Genomic DNA, 20,735 nt, shown 5'->3' on the forward strand with positions numbered 1-20,735 from the left:
TGCAACGCATCCTCACTTCTGTCCCAATGTGTAGGAAGGAACTGCAGATGCTAGTTTAAACCGAAGAAAGACACAAAATGTTGGAGTAACTCAGTGGGACAGGCAACATCTCTGGAGAGAAGGAAGAAGAGATGCTGCCTGTTCCATTGAGCTATTCCAGCATTTTGTGTCTATCTTCACTTCTGTCTTAGATGGAATCCCAATGGTCCCAAAATCGGAATTTCTGCTCCCAGCACAACTCGGCCACACATTAATTTGTCCTATCCTCACTAGCATTTCTTAGTGATTCCATATAGATGATGGACAGAGGCATCCTTATTCCTTACGATAGGATTACAATGTTAAAAAGAAATCAGTTCCCCAACTTGATGAATTTGTTCCTTAACATTGTTAATTCATGCTGCTAAATTAAATTTATAAACTTCAAACCGAGTGTCATATTGATAAAACTAAATTTAGTTTTAACTGGTTCATGTTCCCAGATAATGTGCCACAAATTTGAACGATCATCTTCAGAAGTAGGAAAATTTGCTGCAGTCAGCAATTTAAGTTTATTCCCTTGACTACTGCTGAAGTCTATAACCCTTATTTATTATATTGCAGGATTCAAAGTCTAAATTGGCCCTTATCTTTGATCATACCTTGTCAATCATTTCCCAAAGATTAATTTATAACCTTTCAGTTGACATTAACCTCAGACTGGCAATTGTTAGTTCCAAAGTGGATGCTGCTGTATGCTCTTTCAGGATATGGAACAAGTTATGAAAACAAATTGATTGTCAATCTGACCCAAAATGAAGGGTTTAACCGAAAATGGTCACAGGTGCTTTTTAATGCATCTTATTGTCAAATATTACAATTCATAATAGTGGCATTGATTATAGGCATGCAAAGAAAACACAATTCTGAAAAATAAGTCACTTTATTCCTCTGCATTAAAAAATAGATCAAATAATTGGTGTCATTATCAAGTAGTAAATTGGAAGAACAGATAAGATGCGTTTAGTGACCATCAATTCCCACCATCCAGTCTGAACACAGTATAGGTAGTTCTGCTAAAATCTGCATTTCCATTAACATGCATTGGATATAACGTATTATGAATTAGAGAACTCCATAACAAGAGAACCATTAAAAAGTTACCTTGGAAATTAACAAGAAGAAAAGCTAAAACATTAATCAGACAGTGTCTCTTAAGATAGCTGCTATTTTAACTGTGGTCGGCCACTGAAATTGACAAGTAGTCACTTTGATTGTGCAAAGATACTCTATTAATCAATGTAACATTATTTTTAAACAACAAAAATAATTATTGCTATTGAAAAGATCTTTAGTTTTGAATTTCCTGTGGGGAAAAATATCTTTGTTATTTTGAGTCTGAAACTCTCTAGCCCCAACTCCCTTTTCCCCCATTGACAATTGTCTTGAGATTTTCTATAACACGAGGTATCTTAGGAACGTAACTAACGTGTTATTGCACAACTACCAAGATTTGAAAGGAGTGTCTAAAATTTGTTTTAAATTTTTATAAAGTCTATAAAAATAATCATAAGGAATGCAAAGGGGACTGCAGATGGTGGAATCTTGAGCAAAATACAGTGCTGGAAGAACTCAGCAACCAGACAGGATGGATCTGAAACTTCTTGTCCATTTCCTTACACAGATGCAATCTGACCTGCTGAGTTCTGTCAGCACTCTAAGATTTTTGCAGAGACAATGTCACTGTGGTCCATCTACAAGCTCCAGTGTTTGGAAACTACAATCAATCACACCACAATCAAATCTATAACAAAATAAATCAGTCACCTTTGGATTTTATGGGACTACGTTTAAAATTATGGCTTTCAAAGTAAGAGGTCAGGTATATAGACAATAGGTGCAGGAGTAGGCCATTTAGCCCTTCGAGCCAGCACCGCCATTCAATGTGATCATGGCTGATCATCCCCAATCAGTACTCCGTTCCTGCCTTCTCCCCATGTCCTGACTCTGCTATTTTTAAGAGCCCTATCTTGAAAGCATCCAGAGAAACTGCCTCCACCACCCTCTGAAGCAGATAATTCCACAGACCCACCACTCTCTGTGAGAAAAAGTGTTTCCTCGTCTCCGTTCTAAATGGCTTACTACTTATTCCTTATTCTTAAACTGTGGCCCCTGGTTCTGGACTCCAACATCAGGAACATGTTTCTTGCCTCTAGTGTGTCCAAGCCCTTAACAATCTTATATGTTTCAATGAGATCCCCTCTCCACATCCACTGGCTCTCCCTTGTCCATTTTCTTAGTTACATCTTCAAAAAATTCCAGAAGATTAGTCAAGCTTGATTTCCCCTTCGTAAATCCATGCTGACTCGGACCGATCCTGTTACTGCTATCCAAATGTGCGGCTATCTCATCTTTTATAATCGACTCCAGCATCTTCCCCACCACCGATGTCAGGCTAACTGGTCTATAATTCCCCATTTTCTCCCGCCTTTCTTAAAAAGTGGGATAACATTAGCCACCCTCCAATCCACAGGAACTGATCCCGAGTCTATAGATCATTGGAAAATTATCACCAATGCATTCACGATTTCTAGAGCCACTTCCTTAAGTACCCTGGGATGCAGACCATCAGGCCCTGGGGATTTATCAGCCTTCAGTCCCATCAGTCTATCCAACATCATTTCCTGCCTAATGTGGATTTCCTTCAGTTCCTCCATCACCCCAGATCCTCTGGTCACTACTATATCAGGAAGATTGTTTGTGTCCTCCTTAGTGAAGACAGATCCAAAGTACCTGTTCAACTCATCTGCCATTTCCTTGTTCCCCATAATAAATTTACCTTTTTCGGTCTTCAAGGGTCCAACTTTGGTCTTAACTAATTTTTTCCTCTTCACATACCTAAAGAAGCTTTTACTATCCTGCTTTATATTCTTGGCTAGCTTACCTTCGTACCTCATCTTTTCTCCCCGTATTGTCTTTTTGGTTATCTTCTGTTGTTCTTTAAACATTACCCAATCCTCTTGCTTCCCGCTCATCTTTGCTACGTTGTACTTCTTCGCTTTAATTTTTATACTGTCCCTGACGTCCCTTGTCAGCCATGGTCGTCCCTTTCTCCCCTTGGAATCTTTCTTCCTCCTAGGAATGAACTGATCCTGCACCTTCTGTATTATTCCTAGAAACACCTGCCATTTTTGTTCCACTGTCATCCCTGCTAGTGTATCTTTCCAGTCAACTTTGGCCAGCTCCTCCCTCATGGCCCCATAGTCCCCTTTATTCAACTGCAACACTGACACCTCCGATCTACTCTTCTCCCTCTCCAATTGTAGATTAAACCTGACCATGTTATGGTCACTGCCTCCTAATGGCTCATTAACCTTGAGGTCCTTCATCAAATCCGGTTCATTACATAACACTAAATCCAGAATTGCCTTCTCCCTGGTCGGCTACAATACAAGCTGTTCAAAGAATCCATCATGAAGGCACTCTACAATGTCCCTTTCTTGGGGTCCAGTACCAACCTGATTTTCCCAGTCTACCTGCATGTTGAAATGTCCCATAACAACCACAGCATTGCTTTTACTACATGCCAATTTTAACTCGATTCAACTTGCGCCTTATGTCCAGGCTACAGTTTGGGGGGCCTGTAGATTAGTCCCATTAAGGTCTTTTTACCCTTACAATTCCTTAGTTCTATCCATACTGACTCCACATCTCCTGCTTCAATGTCATCCCTTGCAAGGGACTGAATTTCATTCCTCACCAAAAGGGCAACCCCACCCCCTCTGCCCACCTCACCTGTCTGTCTTTTCGATAGGAGGTATACCCTTGAATATTCAGTTCCCAGCCCTGGCCCTCTTGCAGCCATGTCTCAGTAATTCCAACATCATACTTGCCAGTTTCTAACTGGCCCATCCAGGAAAACGAGAGTTTGCTGGACAGGACCCACAGTGAGGTGGTCACGCCAAGGTTAGGGGAAGAACCAAGGTGTGTGACGGAGAGAAAGGGAGGAAATCGTGGAGTGCAGAAGACCCAGGTGGCTGTGCCTAATGAAAACAGGTACGCCCTCTTGGGCACTGTCCGGGGAGACGATGTTTCCAGTCCGAGCGGCGGACATGTCGGTGGCTCCAATCCTGGAAATGGGACTCGACCGGTGAGACCAACGTAGGGCAGAGCCCTAGTGGTGGGTGACTCCATTGTCCGAGGAGCAGACAGAAGATTCTGTGGCGGCAGACGAGATGCGAGGATGGTTTGTTGCCTCCCTGCTGCTGGGTTCAGGATGTCACGAGCCAAATTCTGAACATTCTCGAGAGAGAGGTGTTCTGTTCTCGAGAGACAGTGCCCCAACACGGTCATTTAGGAGCTGAAGCTGGACGCACTTGCCACAGTTGTAGCAGCTAGAGGCTCCACCTGTGTCCCTGGGCTCCCACATTCTGTCTATGTCTAACTAAGTTCAAGATTACTTTATAGAATCTTTCTTTTTGTATCCCTGTTTTTCATCAATCTCAATAGGACAGCATCAACTGTGTGTAATGTTCCATCAACACTGCACTACATCAGCCTTCAATGTTGCCTCAAAGCTCCAAAGTTGGACATGAACCCACAGCTATTTGACCTCGTATGGCCATTGTTAACGGACACCAAGCACAGTCAAAATGAACCCATCAAAATAATGACTGACATTTTATAAAACGATTCTTAGTTAACATTTAGTTAACTCGGTTAATAAAAACGACTTGGGAAATCTTCGAGAAACATTAAAACTATTGGTTTAAAATCACTAAAGACACAAATTTACATTGTTATTCAAATTCAGACTGATTATAGAAGCACATCATTCAATGGGCAGGAAACCAACCTTTGATAGCACGAACGGTCAACAGCTATTTAGCAGTCTGCTTTGCACTAACATAAATAAACTACAGCAGAGGTAGTAATGAAGAAAATGGAGACAATTCAACTGTAGCATGTAAAAGGGAACAGGATAGGTAACTAAAAGGAAATAATTTGCAGACCCAATGAGGACAGGGGGACACGGGCAAAGGTGGATTTCTCAAAACAACACAGACATCTGGATTGTGACCAGACAAAAGATATAGAATTGTGATTGTAAAGATGTGTGATAGACCAATCTGTTGTTGTCTTTTTAATGCTTAAAAGAGAAACTCCATCCACTCCTGACCATCTCTTTATGCCCCTACCCCAAGCACAGGGGTATATTTGTGAATTATAAAAACAGTAGAAAAGTGTAGGTTTCATTTGCATCACCATCAATTCAAATGTTTTCCTTTACAACAATTTGTTACATTACAGATTTTTTTGAAAAACACCACAAGCAAATTCAGTGCAATACAGTTTTTAAGATAAAGTTTTAAACATTCTTTTCTGATCCATTGCTGTGAACATGATACAAGCTGCTGCTGTCACTAGCGTGTGCATTCCTTCATAGAGTAATTTAGGTGAGAAAACACTCCATATAAATAGATGATAGCGTAGAGAGGTAATTAGAATAATGTAAACTGCTGCTGGAATGGCCCGCAACAGAATAAAACAGTAACAGCTGTGTCCAACTGAAGCAGAAGAATACCTGCCAGAAAAGATACAAGGATAAGAATAACATCTGAAATAAAACGACATTTTTTTTTAAAGTGGCACTATGAATAAAAACTTTACTCTTTTAATGTAATTATCCAAAAATGCAAAAAGCCACAAAGTGCTGTAGTAACCCAGCAGATCAAGCAGCATCTCTGAAGAAAAAGAATGGGAGATGTTTTGGGTCGAAATGTCATCCATCCATTTTCTCCAGAGACATTGCCTGACCTGCTGAGTTACTCCTGCACTTTTTTAAATCTTCTATCTAACTAAAAATGCACTTTGTTTTATAATAAGTATGTGTTTTCCTTTGATGCCAGGATCTTAAATCACCACAGGAAAAATCATAGCACTGATCCCAAATTCCAAAAGGCAATAGACAACAAATATTAGTCTACTTATTGTAATTGCACATTCTCCACCTGCTCCACAAATGAAATTCATGGATATCAAGAAAGCTTCAGTACACAGCGGGAGACACAGCAATAAAGCTGCTGCCTTACAGCACCAGAGACCTGGTTTTGATCCTAACTGCGGGTGCTTTCTGTATGGATTTTGTACACTCTCCCTGTGACCACGTTGCGTTTCTCCAGGCGCTCCAGTTTCCTCCCACATTCCATAGGCATGCTGTTGGTAGGTTCATTGGCAGATTTGGTAGGCCGAAGGGCCTGTTTCCAATCTGTAACTCTTAAACTAAACTACAATGGAAGGAACATTTGCTCTCAAGGACTAGTGTGAAAACATTTATAATTGAACTGAAGCCACTAAACTCCAGCAGGAACATTGAAAGGATGTCTCTGCCACAGAGGGTAGTTGAGGCCAGTTCGTTGGCTATATTTAAGAGGGAGTTAGATGTGGCCCTTGTGGCTAAGGGGATCAGGGGGTATGGAGAGAAGGCAGGTACGGGATACTGAGTAGGATGATCAGCCATGATCATATTGAATGGCGGTGCAGACTCGAAGGGCCGAATGGCCTACTCCTGCACCTAATTTCTATGTTTCTATGTTACTGATCTGAATTCAATTATGATCACCTCTGTTCAGTTTGGTTCGATCCAGTGGAGGATTTTCTCATCAGGATCCTACTCACTAAGTGATGATCAACATTGAAAATATTTTTCCAGTGGATAAATAAATGCCATCATATGGATCATATGTTCTGCTCATTAATGATCTTGGAGTTTTTAAAAAAATGAATGTATTGAATGGTGATAGTGTCAATGCATTTTAAATGCTCTATTGCAAAGGAAAAATAGCTCCACTGAAGATGGTTATAGTATTTAAAATTCAACCATTCATAAATGCACATTTAAACAAACTCAAAATTATAAAAAAACTATCCCAAAGAGAACCAGAATTAAATTACTCAATTTTGATGCCTGTAAAGTTCCAATTTGCAAATGAAAACTACTTAAATAACGTGAATGATGTTTGTTTCTTATCAATGCAAGAAAATCAAATAAGTCAGTACCTGCTTCTTTCTGAGCTCATATAACAGGTGAGGTGCACTGCCCACAGCAGAGGGCCAATATAAGTACCAAATATCGTTAGGAAGATTGCCGGTAGCTTCACATAGTCCTCAAAACCCACAAAACCAGCTGAAATATCCACAGTTGCGATGCTGTTTGAATTTCCCTGCAGAGAATTTTATGCAATTTTCATTTTAGCAAATAGGATTTTTATATCTCCACGTAAACCCACGGAATTTTTATTCTACTAATGACCTACTTTGGTGTCATAACATTGACATTGAAAAATTGCAACAACTGAAATAACACTTATCTGCATACTTTCAAAATGAAAAGCAATATTATAAATAAAGAATAGTGCACGTCACAAAGCCCTATTTTTAAAAATCTTCATATGTAGAAGCCTTACAATCTTTGAAATATAATTTCAAGTCAGGACTACTCACTGAACAGAGAGAAGGTACTACCTGAAATTAGTTCCACATTTCCAAAATGAAATTCCTTTTGTAATTAACAATAGGTACTAAATGTTCTGCTAATTCTGCTTTCTAAAACCCTAACGTTCATATCATCTTATTGGATCAGTATAAAACATTAGACTTGAAGGTCAGGATTAATAAAATAGCAAGAAACAGTTACCTGAAAATAAAAGGAGGCCTGGCCAAACCAGTAATATATGATGGTAATTTGTGCTGCATCATAATCCAATATCCGCCAAATAAATCTGGTCAAAATCATTTGAACCAAAAGGATAAACAATAACACTGGCAGGTTGTGAGGGCGCAGTAGTAATGCAGCCAAGAGCACGAGTCCATTGTATATTTCCCAGAGTCCCCGACTGTTTGTCACTGTGTCAGATGAAACAACTCCAGATTTCAGAAGGTCTTTAACTCCCGTGAAAAGTATGCCAAGTATAAATACGTAAACAAAACGTGCTTCGATAATACCCCTAACAAAAGAAACATGAATAAAGTGTTATATTTATACAATGTATGCTATAGTGAACGGCATATTCTCCTTACACAATTGTGTAATAAGACGATGACTTAGATTGAAACTTTCAAATTATTAACAGGTGAATAACCTATACATATAAAACCAGTATTGTTTCTTTAATGAAGGAAATGTGAGAAATCATAGGTGCTGTCAAATGATCCAGAAGATACACAAAATGCTGGAATTACTCAGTATCTCTGGAGAAAAGGAATAGGTGATGTGTCAAGATGTTGGGATGAGTCGAGTCTGAAGAAGGGCCTCAGTCCGAAATATCACCTATTCCTTCTCTCCAGAGATGCTGCATGACCCGCTGAGTTCTCCGATGACCTCTCTTGGACCCACAATACCTCTACTCTGATCAAAAAGGCTCATCAGCGTCTCTTCTTCCTGAGGAGACTGAAGAAGGTCCATCTGTCTCCTCAGATCCTGGTGAACTTCTACCGCTGCACCATCGAGAGCATCCTTACCAACTGCATCACAGTATGGTATGGCAACTGCTCTGTCTCCGACCGGAAGGCACTGCAGAGGGTGGTGAAAATTGCCCAACGCATCACCGGTTCCACGCTCCCCTCCATTGAGTCTGTCCAAAGCAAGCGCTGTCTGCGGAGGGCGCTCAGCATCGCCAAGGACTGCTCTCACCCCAACCATGGACTGTTTACCCTCCTACCATCCGGGAGGCGCTACAGGTCTCTCCGTTGCCGAACCAGCAGGTCGAGGAACAGCTTCTTTCCGGCGGCTGTCACTCTACTAAACAACGTACCTCGGTGACTGCCAATCACCCCCCCCCCCCCCCCCGGACACTTATTATTTATTTTTTATTCAAATCGTTTGCTATGTCGCTCTTCAAGGGAGATGCTAAATGCATTTCGTTGTCTCTGTACTGTACACTGACAATGACAATTAAAATTGAATCTGAATCTGAATCTGAGTTACTCCAGCATTTAGAGTCTGTCTATGGCTAGAAGATTCTTTACTTACTCAGACTCTGGAGAAACGGGACTGAACTCAAACTCAGCTGTATAGAATTAGCAAAGGAATTTAACAAACTAAAATCCTACAGGATGCCAGCAGGAAGAAGTGAAACTTCCAGCTACCCATGCAAACAGCTTTTCCTCTCCCAGTAGAACATTGGTTAGTTAGGTTATCCAGGCAGAGTAGAGTACCCTGGCCTTTGATGACATTCTCCATTAATGCACCACAATGGCATTCACTCTAACGGCCTATTAACACACCCAGATTGTTTTGTGGTTTGAGACATTTTCCATGCCTTCACATATTTTGCCCTGTGGGTTTACACTGAAGCAAGATTTTTAACAGTGTTAGTGCTGTGTGCTGCTTTACAGCACAACACAGTTTTAAATGCAGTGCCAAGTAATCAAAAATGCTCAACTTCAAAAAGTGACATTACGCATATACACACCTTGCCTGTTTTTATAGATAATGTGTCTATGACACCATATGAAAGGTTGTTCTCATGACCAGCTGATTATCCAGTTGCACTATTTCCACTCTACACAGAACAATCCTATTCCACTAGAGAATGTCAATTGTCCCATACCCCTTCACCCCACATTGAAAGCCCTTTTTAAGGAACATTTATTTCCTTCCCCTGGATATTAGTGTATTTTAGTCAGTCATACAGTAAAGAAACAGATTCTTCAGCCCAATTTGCCCATGCCGACCAAGCTGCCCCATCTACACTAGTCCCATCTGCCCATGTTTGGCCCATATCCCTCTAAAACATTCCTGTCCATGAATTTATCCAAATGTCTTTTAAATGTTGTTATCGTATCTGCCTCAACTACCCCTTTGGCAGCTCATTCCATATATCTCTAACCCTCTGCATGAAAACGTTGCCCCTCAGATTCCTGTTAAATCTTTCCCTCTCAGCTAAAACTCATGTCCTGTGGTTCTTGATTCACCTACACTGGGTAAATGACTGTACACCCACTCTATCTATTCCTCTTGTGCACTTCATCCTCTTGCGCTCCAAGAAATAAAGTCCTAACCTGCCCAACCACTCCCCATAGCTCAGGCACCTCAAGTGCTGGCAACATCCTCCTCTCCTGGAGCACCCATATTGAAGCAACGACCAAGAAAGCACATCAATGCCTCTACTTCTTTAAAAGGCTGAGGAAGTTCGGCATGTCACCAACTTCTACAGACGCACTATAGAAAGCATTTTATCAGGATGCATCACAGCTTGGTTTGGGAACAGCTTCATACAAGATCGCAAGATATTGCAGCAAATTGTGGATGCAGCCCAGACCATCACACAAACCAACCTCTCTTCCATTGACTCCATTTATACCTCACGCTGCCTTGGCAAGGCCAGCAGCATAATCAAGGACGAGTCGCACCCTGGCCACTCCCTCTTCTCCCCTCTCCCATCAGGCAAAAGTAATAGAAGTGTGAAAACGCACAGCTCCATATTCAGGGATAGTTTCTTCACAGCTGTTATCAAGCAAATGAATCATCCAACCACAACCAGAGAGCAGTGCTGAACTACTATCTACCTCATTGGTGACCCTCGGACCATCCTTGTTTGGACTTTGCTGGCTTTACCTTGCACTAAACGTTATTCCCTTATCATGTATCTATACACTGCAAATGGCCTGATTGTAATCATGTACTGTCTTTCTGCTCACTGGATAGAATGCAACAAAAGCTTTCCACTCTACCTCGATGCACGTGACAATAAGCTAAACTAAACATCCTCGTAAATATTTCAGCATTCTTTCCAGCTTTCCTATAGCAAGCTCAGATAATCAAAATTCCAAGCTTGATTTTTAGAATTTCTCTAAATCAACAGTGCATCAACCTATTAATCACTACCTTGGAGTTCGATCAATAAGATATTGGAGTAAAATCACCATTGACACAGGGCAGCACGCTGGCACAGCGGTAGAGTTGCTGCCTTACAGCACCACATAATCGGCTTTGATCCTATATGCTGGTGCTTGCCTGTACAGAGTTTGTATGTTCACCCCGTGACCTGAATGGGTTTTCTCCGGTTTCCCCCCACACTCCAAAGACGTACAGGTTTGTAGGTTAATTGGCTTGGTATAATTGTAAAATTGTCCCTAGTGTGTAGGATAGTGTTGGTGTGCGGGGATCGCTGGTCGGCGCGGACTCGATGGACCAAAGGGCCTGTTTCCACGCTGTATCTCTAAACTAAACGAAAGTTAAACACAAATGGCCTCCAATGTCTTTTTGTCCGAGTGGTCTATAACAGTATATGCAGATGTAAATCTTGTCAACTTAGCAAAATTGATTTTACTGCCAAGGATAATGCTGGGCAGTACACTGAAGCAATGAGTGTAGAATCAATTCAAGCCGCAAATGTGCTTAGTTTTGGTCTGGAATTTATCCGAATTATATAATTTCTATATCCTTATAATTCAATGAATTTTAAAAAAGCAACCTAAAACATCTCCCCATGATGACAAAAGGCTACATTATGCTCAATTTCAATTATGATTGTACATGGCTAATATATTTTTACAAAACACATTGAATTAGCACACATGGCTCAAGGCACACAGCAAATACCTGCTACAAGTACGTACTTGGACACATACTGTTTATCCAGCTTCCATGGAAAAACCACATTCCCAACTGCTGCACGATAGCAGTAAATTCCCACCAGCCCCAATGCAAGAGCTGCTTTGGAAACAAAGGAACCCTTCTTCTGAACCAAGACAAAGATCAAAAGCAGGGAAATTGCTGTCAATGTGGAGAGTTCTATTCTGTGATTGGAGCTGCAAAAGAAAAAGCATATCAATCATCAGTAAAATGTGTGATTGGAATTAATAATGGCCATTCTTAATCTCACGTTTCGTAAATTATTTGAATTTTTATTATTGAACTAGGCTTCTATTTTCATTCACAATATTGCAAGATTTCAAAAGGCCCTCATCTAACCTCTGACTGTGTGGTTGCATAAAATACCTAACATATGCTTTTACCGTGAAATAAGCTACTACTACAAAATGGAAAATGCTACTTCATTGTACCAGACTTATGAAACAATCAAAGATAGACACAAAATGCTGGAGTAACTCATCAGGACAAGCAGCATCACTGGATAGAAGGAATGGGTGACGTTTTGGATCGAGACCCTTCTTCAGACCACAGAAGGACCCGTCAGAAGAGTCTCGATCCGAAACGTCACCCATTCCTTCTATCCAGAGATGCTGCCTGTCCCGCTGAGTTACTCCAGCATTTTGTGTCTATCTTGGGTTAGAGTTAATATTGTTTTTAAGCCACTAACCAATGTTCGACATGTAAAATAAGGCAATGTCATTTGGTGCTATTTTTTGAACTGGATAAGAAATTGAAGGAAATTGCCCTGCACCTGTTGGATGAGTGACAACATAATGGGGATGGGTACAGAGCAGGAATTCAAGGATGATGGTGAAAATATTCATCATGCTTCTAATTTACTAGCAATTTCAACTTGGGTTGTGCAAATCAGCCAAGGCAAAACTAAACCAGAGGGAACAATGGCAGTGAAAGGCAAATTATAAATGGCAGAATGAGGTAGATCAAATAAAGTGTGCAGATGAACTACAAGATAGAAATGTATAATATAACACGTTGCAAGGAAATATAGATAATGCAAATGCTCCATGAATTTTGATAAGCAAATGGTTGGAACAAAGGCCAGACATTAAAATAGAAGGTGTGCGACAAAAGCTTCGAAGAGCTGTGAATTGTGAAGCCAGAGGAAGGAATGTGGGGAGGGCGAGGGGAGAAAAAGGTGCAAGCATGGGGGAAAGGAGGGGTGGCTTGAGATTTACAGGTCACCGAAAATTGAAGAATTCAATATGGGATTAGGTGGACATGGAATGGGGACTTCTGGTCACATGGAGGATAAACACTGATATGGACTATTTGCGTGAACAATGTGTTTCAACTCCATAATTAATACAAATAATAAATGTAATTATTAGTCCAGCACTAAGCACCCATGCATCAGATGTTTAAACTGTAACTATTCTGGATCGTCGAACCACTAATCATTATTAATCGCCACTTCTATCCTGTACAGTAGTTTTGTTATATACTATGGTTTTTAATAAAATTATTTACAAAGACTTATTAACCCAGAGAAGAATTCAGTATATTTTACATGTACCTACCTTGTCAGCCAGTGGCCGATGTCGGGCTTCTCAGCATATTTGATCCCTGTCTGATTTAGACTGCGGAGCAGCCGACAAAACACAAGGATAACCCAGGGACTCGATAATACCAACAATTTTTCAAAATTTCTATCGGACCGTGTATAACTTTTTGATTTATCATCTTTTGGGTCAAGATCGGAAGTTTCAAATAAGCCATGGATTGCGGTCTGCTGTTCATTGCAATCAATATCTTCTGGATTCCATTTTGTGGCTTTACCTTTTGGGTCACTGACAGCAAAATATTTCCGGCAGGTGTCTTGAAAGAACACCAGTAAAAGTGTGTTGACTAAAAAGAACCATGTTTGATGTTCTTCTTCTATAAAACTGCTGGAGGCCAGACTCACAGTGTGTCCAATGCTCCCAAGCAATAGGACCAGGTTCAGCTCTGACCAGCTGGAACAATCTACCGCACAACTCTGAGGGAAAGAAAACGCACTGGTCAGTATTAAATTATTGTGGATTTATTCAACAACTGTTGTTCAGAAATCAAAACAAATATCGTTCAAAATGAGCTAAGCTTTAGGTTTCATTATAGAAATTTGCGGGGGAAACTTGAAATAGTTTCAAGTTAAAATTAAAAATACTTTTAGCAAAGATGCTAAAAATCTGAAATAAAAGCAGAAAATGTCAGAAAAATTCAGATCAGTCAACACCTGTGGGACGAGAAACAGTTCATGCTTCAGGAGTTGAAGATCCTTTGTCAGAAATGGGAAAGAGAGAAAACTCAAGAGGGATAAAAAAATAAAGGAAAATCTCAAGGAGAGCGAGGTCAGGTTCGCAATGACGATACAGTGGGTCAAGTAGTCCCTGTGGAGGATGACGTTCAGTCTGAAGAAGGGTCCAGACCCAAAACCTCAGAGGCCCATTCCCTCCAGAGATGCTGCCTAACTCGAGTTCCTCCAACAATTTGTTTACTGCTTAAGACTGCAGCATCTGCAGTCTCGTGGTGTCACCATAGGGACAAGTTGTACAGGTCATCCAGCTGATGAGTTCATGAGGCAAGTAAGAGATATATTATAACAAAATCTACGAGACAGAAAAAGTTTGAGCGAGAATACAGACATAGGAATGTGAAAGGAAAGATAGGACGTGCTCAGCTGGGTAGGCATTGCTAAATGGGGGAGAGAGAGAGGAAAACAGATCCTATATCACAGAAGGGTGATATTACAGAAAAAGCCATCTCTGAAACAAAGATCGCTATACATATGTCTCCAGTTCCTGGAGAAAGTAAGTGGAATTGGAGGAGTTGTTCAATAAAAGGACAAGTTCAGCCAAGTGTGGGTTGGCAGAAGGATGCTGGTTGGGGTCTCCATTCAAGGAAGAAACTAAAGGTGTTCAGACCATCCTGATCGAGGATGGTAATGTGACTGGATGGTACGTCTGTGGCAAAGATGAGTTTGCTGGGGGCCAGGGAATTGGAAACTGTCAACGTTGCGGAGGAATGTCATGAATGTCGGTGGGAAGGCACTGGATCACTGAAGAAAAGATGGAATCGTGGTAGGAGGAAGCAAATTTAATGGGCAATTGCAGGCTGAAACATTTGGTCTGTCCAGAAACTCTTGCTTGTGGATCCTGATCAGGAGGTGGAATGAGGGCAATGAGACTATAAGGCTGCAAGCTCGAGAGAAAACTCGCCAGAGGGTAAATGGCCTATGACTGTCTGGGAGACAATGACCTGATGCTCAGGATTAGTGTCATTCTTCAGAGAGAAGCATGAAAAAGTGTCTGATGTTGGATCATTTTACTAGACCGCAAAAGCACTACCCAGAGTTTGATGCTGATAAAGGCTGCTTTTTAATGAATCGTGTTGTGGCATGATCAGAAGAGGGCCAATATGAGTGAATGAGGGGATCAAAAAACTACGAAGGTAGTCAATATCATATTGGCAGTTCAATAGCTCAGGTGGGTGGCGGAGAATAAAAGGTCAGAGACTGGGGTCCTCGTGGATCAAGAATCTTGGATGGAGGAGAAAGGGACCACCGACTGTCTGAATATTCACCGTCAAGAGAATGGGCAAAGACAGAGGTGAAGAAAGAGTTCATTGTTATGTTGGGTTTGGAATTCATTAAGGTGGAGTTGTTGGAGCACATGAGCAAGTCTCTTAAAAAGCTATTATTTATATTCAATTATAGTTAAATTGTATATTATGGTTTTATCCAGGCACATTTTTACCGTACTTGTTTTGTACTAATGATATCAACCTTTTAAAAACAAAGGTGTTGCACAAATGTGCATTTGCAAATTTGGTCAGAAAATACGATTGACTATAAACTCCATGTGTGATTTTAATTAATCCTCTTGTATACCTTGACTTGTCCCTTAAGTTTATAAAGTGTTTTTTATGGTTTTATGCTATGAAGCACATTCAGGTATCGCGTTAATTTTTCTCCAAACTGTCAATTCCAGAATGGAAAGTTGCGCATTTACCAAAATCAAAACATTCTAAGAAAATTTATTTGCAATGCTTAGAATTAAAATTACCTTGCGTGCTACTTCTCTTGAACATACCTATGTAAATACAGTAAACCCTCATTATTATCGACCTGTTTATCAAGGATTTTACTTCGGAGTCACGTGTGACTACGTGAAGAACCCCGCCAGGACGCATGCGTGACATATCGCTTTCACGCTTTTACACGACAGGGGGGGGAGGTTCCCCCGCAGCGGTAAGCTGAAACCGCACCAAGGTAAGTGACTTCCTGCGGTAGTTTTTGTCCCCGCGAGTAAAGCTGGGGGGGGGGAAGCTGGACAAAAGTTGTCCACAAGTGCTGCGAGCAAAGCAGCTGGAAGCACAAGCCCCATAAGGGATCAGCTGTGCCGACTTTTGGTCCCGCGCCGGCCAGAACACCACGGCCGGGCGGGAGACTATTCAGAATGGAAGTCGACTTTTGACAAGGAAACGGCAGGAGGTGGGGTGGAACGACGTTCCCCCTGTAGCGACAATTTAAACCAGGACCTGCAGGTAAGTGAAACTGCGGTCTTTATTCTCCCCATACTGTTTCCACAGGTGGGGAAACATGGAGAGCTGTGCAAACAACGGCAGGCGGCACAGGAATCACCCGTAAGGGATCAGCTGTGCCCGACTTCACTCCCGCACTGGCCAGATTAAACACCATGGCTGGGCAGGAGACTATACAGAACGGAGCCGTTGGCTTTGACGAGTCAAAACGGCAGGACGAGGGGTGGAAGGACGTTCCCCCTTAACGGCAAGTTTTAGGCCTGGACCTGCAGGTAAGTGATACTGCGGTCTTTATTGTTCCCATACTGTTCTACAGGTGGGGGAAACATGCACAAGGCAAAGAAGTCGACCAGAGCTGTGACAAAGCTGGCGGGGGAAGACCGCGGAGTTGCAGACGCCAGCAGCGGCCGGCGGCACAATTATCACCCGTAAGGGAACAGCTGTGCCCGACTTTGCCACCGCACCGGCCAGATTAAGCACTGCATCTGGGCGGGAAGGCAAGAAGAAAACCAAAAGAGTCGTTGACTGATGAGTCCAACTTTGGGCGGTCAGCGACCGTGAGCGCTGGAGCCGGTTGGAGCGGCTTATGGAGCCGAGCTCCAACATGACAGACTCCGGGAAATGGAGTCTAGTCACCGTGGGGATATAAAAAACACCCACAGTAGCAACGTAGGGCTGCACAGTGCATCTCCTTCGTCAGAGGGGAGTACTGGGGGGGGGGGTCAATTCTGGGCTGACCCTGAAGAGGGGTTTTGACGAACAAAACTACAAGTGTGCAGGGGGTGCAGGAAGGCAAAATCTACTGGTCATGGTGTCCAAATACATACAGTCAGACCACGATGGACACCACTGCAAAAATACTTGGGACCAGGAAACTGTGCATCCCTGAATATTCCAGTCGTGGAAATAGCATCTGGAAACATGTCGGAGCAGGTCTTAGGAAAGCCCTGGGGCTCATAAAGGCGACAACATTAAGGATCTCCTACAGCCAAAGACAGCACCCTTATGCACCCACCAGCAGATCAAGAGAAGCTGGTGAAAGCTCAAAGGCTGGGCATTCAGGACAGCGGTCTTTTAGACCATAGCCCAGACTGGCCTTTCTGGAAGATGCGCAAACCCCCAACCCAAAAACAAACCCAGGTGCCTCAACCTCCACGAAGACCACACAGAAGAAGCAAACTTCCACTGGTAACAATGGAGGTAGGTGGATCTGGTCCCTTACAAATTATAGGAAGAGTGGATAATAATCTGAATCTGAATCTAATACACACATTGTGGGAGATTACACTATTTTGGATACATGGTGTATATTAACTACAGACACTTATCCTAAGCAGTATCCACGGATATACCATTGAATTGTGCAAAAGGGGTAATGGGTAAACCCAACACGATTGGCTGGAATTTGTGTCTTATATCTTTACCAAAAACAAAATAGATGGTGACAGTCGTATCATCATCGAATTGACCAAATTGAATACATTGTACTATATATTCAGTACAAAATAGGAACTGGTAACTGCTAAAGGACTGATTTCCAAAGGCTACTCCATGGCTAGCATCGACCTAAAAGATGCTTACTATTCAGTGCCTACACGGAAAAATTCAACTGGATGGGGCAGCTCTGGCAGTATAGAGCTCTACCAAATACATAATCATATGATCATACTAATTGTGGGCATAACTTTGGAGTTGGCCTAACTAGCTGTAACAGCCACCATACAATGGGTGAAAACTGGGGTTATCATCCATCCAGTTAAATCTAAACTAACGCCTACCAACATAATGGATTATTTGGGGTTCAGGACAAGGCTACAGTCTTAACTGAGACCTGCAACAACCCCACTGACATCAGTGAATCGTCTATCAGATTGGTAGCAAGTATAATTGGCATATAGTGTCTGCCTTTCCAGCCACACAATTTGGACCTTTGTATTACCAAAAATCTACAAAGGGCAAAAATACGAACACTCAAAGTTAATACTGGTCATTTCGACAGACCAATAAGCCACCAATCAAAGCTTATGGAATTAAAATGGTGGAGGGATAACATTCGGCATTGTTCCAACCCTATCGTTATCAGCAAACCCTTAGTGGTGCTACAAACTGTGCCAGTGCGCTTGGTTGGGGTACTACCAATTTCCATCGCCATCTGTGGAGGTAGATGAAAGGCACAGGAGGCATCATTATCACAGACACTGGGCATAAACTACCTGGAAATGTGGGGTGCGTTCTATGGCCTAAAGTCAGACTGCTCTGGGATAAATCACCAGCATGTTAGACTACAGTGACAATCTGACTAATACAATTTGGTAATGGTGTATCCAGAGATGTGGGGCTCAGTTACAGTGCCATTAACTGCGCCAGAAGTGCCCTTTCAACATATCTATGGCGAGGATCAGAGCGTCATTCTGTTGGGACTCACCCCCTGGTAACCAAACTTATGAGGGGAATTTTTAATATCAATCCCCCAAGAACCAGGTACTCTCTAAATGGGATATGAGTATTGCCCTAACGTTGCTAAGGAATTGGTCTCCAGCAACAGCTCTGTCCCTGCAAAGACTGACGCATAAAACAGATATGCTGATGGCTTTAGTCACGGCACTAAGGGTACAGTCGTACATAAGTTAAGGCTAGACTATATGACTTCTTCAACAGGAATATAACGTTTCATATTACGAATTAGTCAAACAGAACAGACCGGGATCATCAGGCCTCAAAATAGAATTTAGGGATTACCATATCGTCTCTGTATAATAAGACAATTATTGTTCTTTATGGAGAACACCAAAAACATCTGAGGCTATGAGATGGCACTACTAATCAGCCACAAACAACCCACAAAAAAGTGTCGGTTCAAACTATTTCCAGATGGCTGAAACAGGTTTTAACAACAGCTGGGGTGGATACTAACATATTCAAATCTTATTCCACCAGGGCTGCAACTACATCGGCAGCTATGGAGTTGGATGTACCAATGAACCAAATCCTCAAGACAGCAGGATGGATCAGGGGAAAATGTTCCAACTATTCTACCACAAACCAGTAGTTAAACTGGAACTTTGCAGAGCCAATTTTAAGTTCTGTAACATAATTTCACCCCATAAATAGGGGCTATAATTTGTTGTTAACAATTTATCATGGATTTCAATGTTGGATTCATGTCTAAACATGTTAACACAATTCCTCCCACAGTCAATTAAGGCAGATGTGATGCATGGACTCATTTCCACGGCATGAAATCACAGAGCTTTGAAATCTTCATGTAGTCACTCACGTGACTCCGAAGTAAAATAGTAAGATGAAACGAGAACTTACCAGTTCGAAGTTTGATCGTTATTTTATGAGGAGTACGTTGAGGGAATACGTGCCCTCCGCTCCCACCCTTGATCATATACTCAACTGGTATTTTCTTCTCTAATCTTACTATGTTCAGTCATTACAGTTATCTGTGATTTCACACCGCTGCTTTGTAGAATGACACGCATGCGTCCTGGCGGGGTTCTTAACGTATTCCCTCAACGTACTCCTCATAAAATAACTATCAAACTTCGAACTGGTAAGTTCTCGTTTAATCTTACTATTTCAGTTACTTTAAGAATACAGGCTGCTAGTTACACAGTGGAGGGTATTGAAATTAACAAGGCATAGAAATTGACAAGCAATCACTTCAATTGACACTTAACTCTATTAAACAATGTAACAAACGGCCTTTAATAATCTTACGCAGTAACAAAAATACATCTTTAGTTGATAAAAAGAACTTTGTATTTGAAAATGTCGTTTTGCAAAGTGTTTGGAGTGAATCCCTTACTCGGTTAGAGAGCACACTCGGCAATAACTGGCAGCATTTCTCCCCCCCCCCCCATATGGTCAGTTATAACCCATTCCTTCTCTCCAGAGATGTCGCCTGTCCCGTTGAGTTACTCCAGCATTTTGTGTCTATATAACGAGGGTTTGCTGTGTAGCTTTGAGTCGGTCTATGTCCAAACCAGAACGCAATTCAAGCACAATTGCTAGCCTAAATTCGCCATTCTTGAAGAGTACTTAAAAACATTAATCATAGAAACAAACAGATAAGGTACATCCTCACCTTCTGTTGAGGTTTTCCATTAGCAAAACACTTCCAAAGAGTTGAAAAGAGCACACACTGCAAGGCAGATATCAGTATGACCACTGTTGCAACCAGCAGCCAGGATAGACTGCAAAAGTAGCAAGATGTTGAGGTTGATGTGCACACAACAACATGAACAGCTGCAAACATCAGACACAGCAGGTAGAACAGTAGTGAGTAGAATGGTGAAAACACAGGCACTTCAAATTCTGCAGTGCTGCCCAATGCCTCTGGGGTACATACGACAAGGAGGAAAATGACCTAAAAATAAAATATTTACATCAACAGTTAATGGATTTTCAATTAAAAATAAAGAAGTTATCATTATTAGTAAAGCCAGTCATATATGAGTCCCACAGCTTCCATTACTTTTAAAGTTCCATCTTGTGGCACAAGTGTTCAACTGCAGATGTGAAGGGAGATGAAGCCGTGTTAACTGAGAAA

The 20,735-nt window shown here is 41.7% G+C and overlaps 1 protein-coding gene across 2 annotated transcripts in view; it reads right to left on the reverse strand.

Annotated features, from left to right (window-relative positions):
- Positions 1-903: 903 nt before the first annotated feature.
- pigg (phosphatidylinositol glycan anchor biosynthesis class G) overlaps positions 904-20,735 on the reverse strand; it is a 35,173-nt gene continuing 15,341 nt past the window's right edge. Inside the window, exons 8-13 of one of the 2 annotated variants that reach the window (XM_055642758.1) lie at positions 20,271-20,552; positions 13,177-13,634; positions 11,614-11,793; positions 7,676-7,985; positions 7,039-7,202; positions 904-5,563 (exon numbers count right to left, since the gene is read on the reverse strand). In XM_055642758.1, coding sequence (XP_055498733.1) covers positions 5,335-5,563; positions 7,039-7,202; positions 7,676-7,985; positions 11,614-11,793; positions 13,177-13,634; positions 20,271-20,552 — 1,623 coding nt within the window. In that variant the 3' untranslated portion in view covers positions 904-5,334. Of the gene's footprint in view, positions 5,564-7,038; positions 7,203-7,675; positions 7,986-11,601; positions 11,794-13,176; positions 13,635-20,270; positions 20,553-20,735 lie in introns of both variants that reach the window. The other variant, XM_055642747.1, reaches the window with a different exon arrangement.

Source organism: Leucoraja erinacea, chromosome 1 (genome assembly GCF_028641065.1).
Source record: "Leucoraja erinacea ecotype New England chromosome 1, Leri_hhj_1, whole genome shotgun sequence".
Lineage (NCBI taxonomy): Eukaryota > Metazoa > Chordata > Chondrichthyes > Rajiformes > Rajidae > Leucoraja > Leucoraja erinaceus.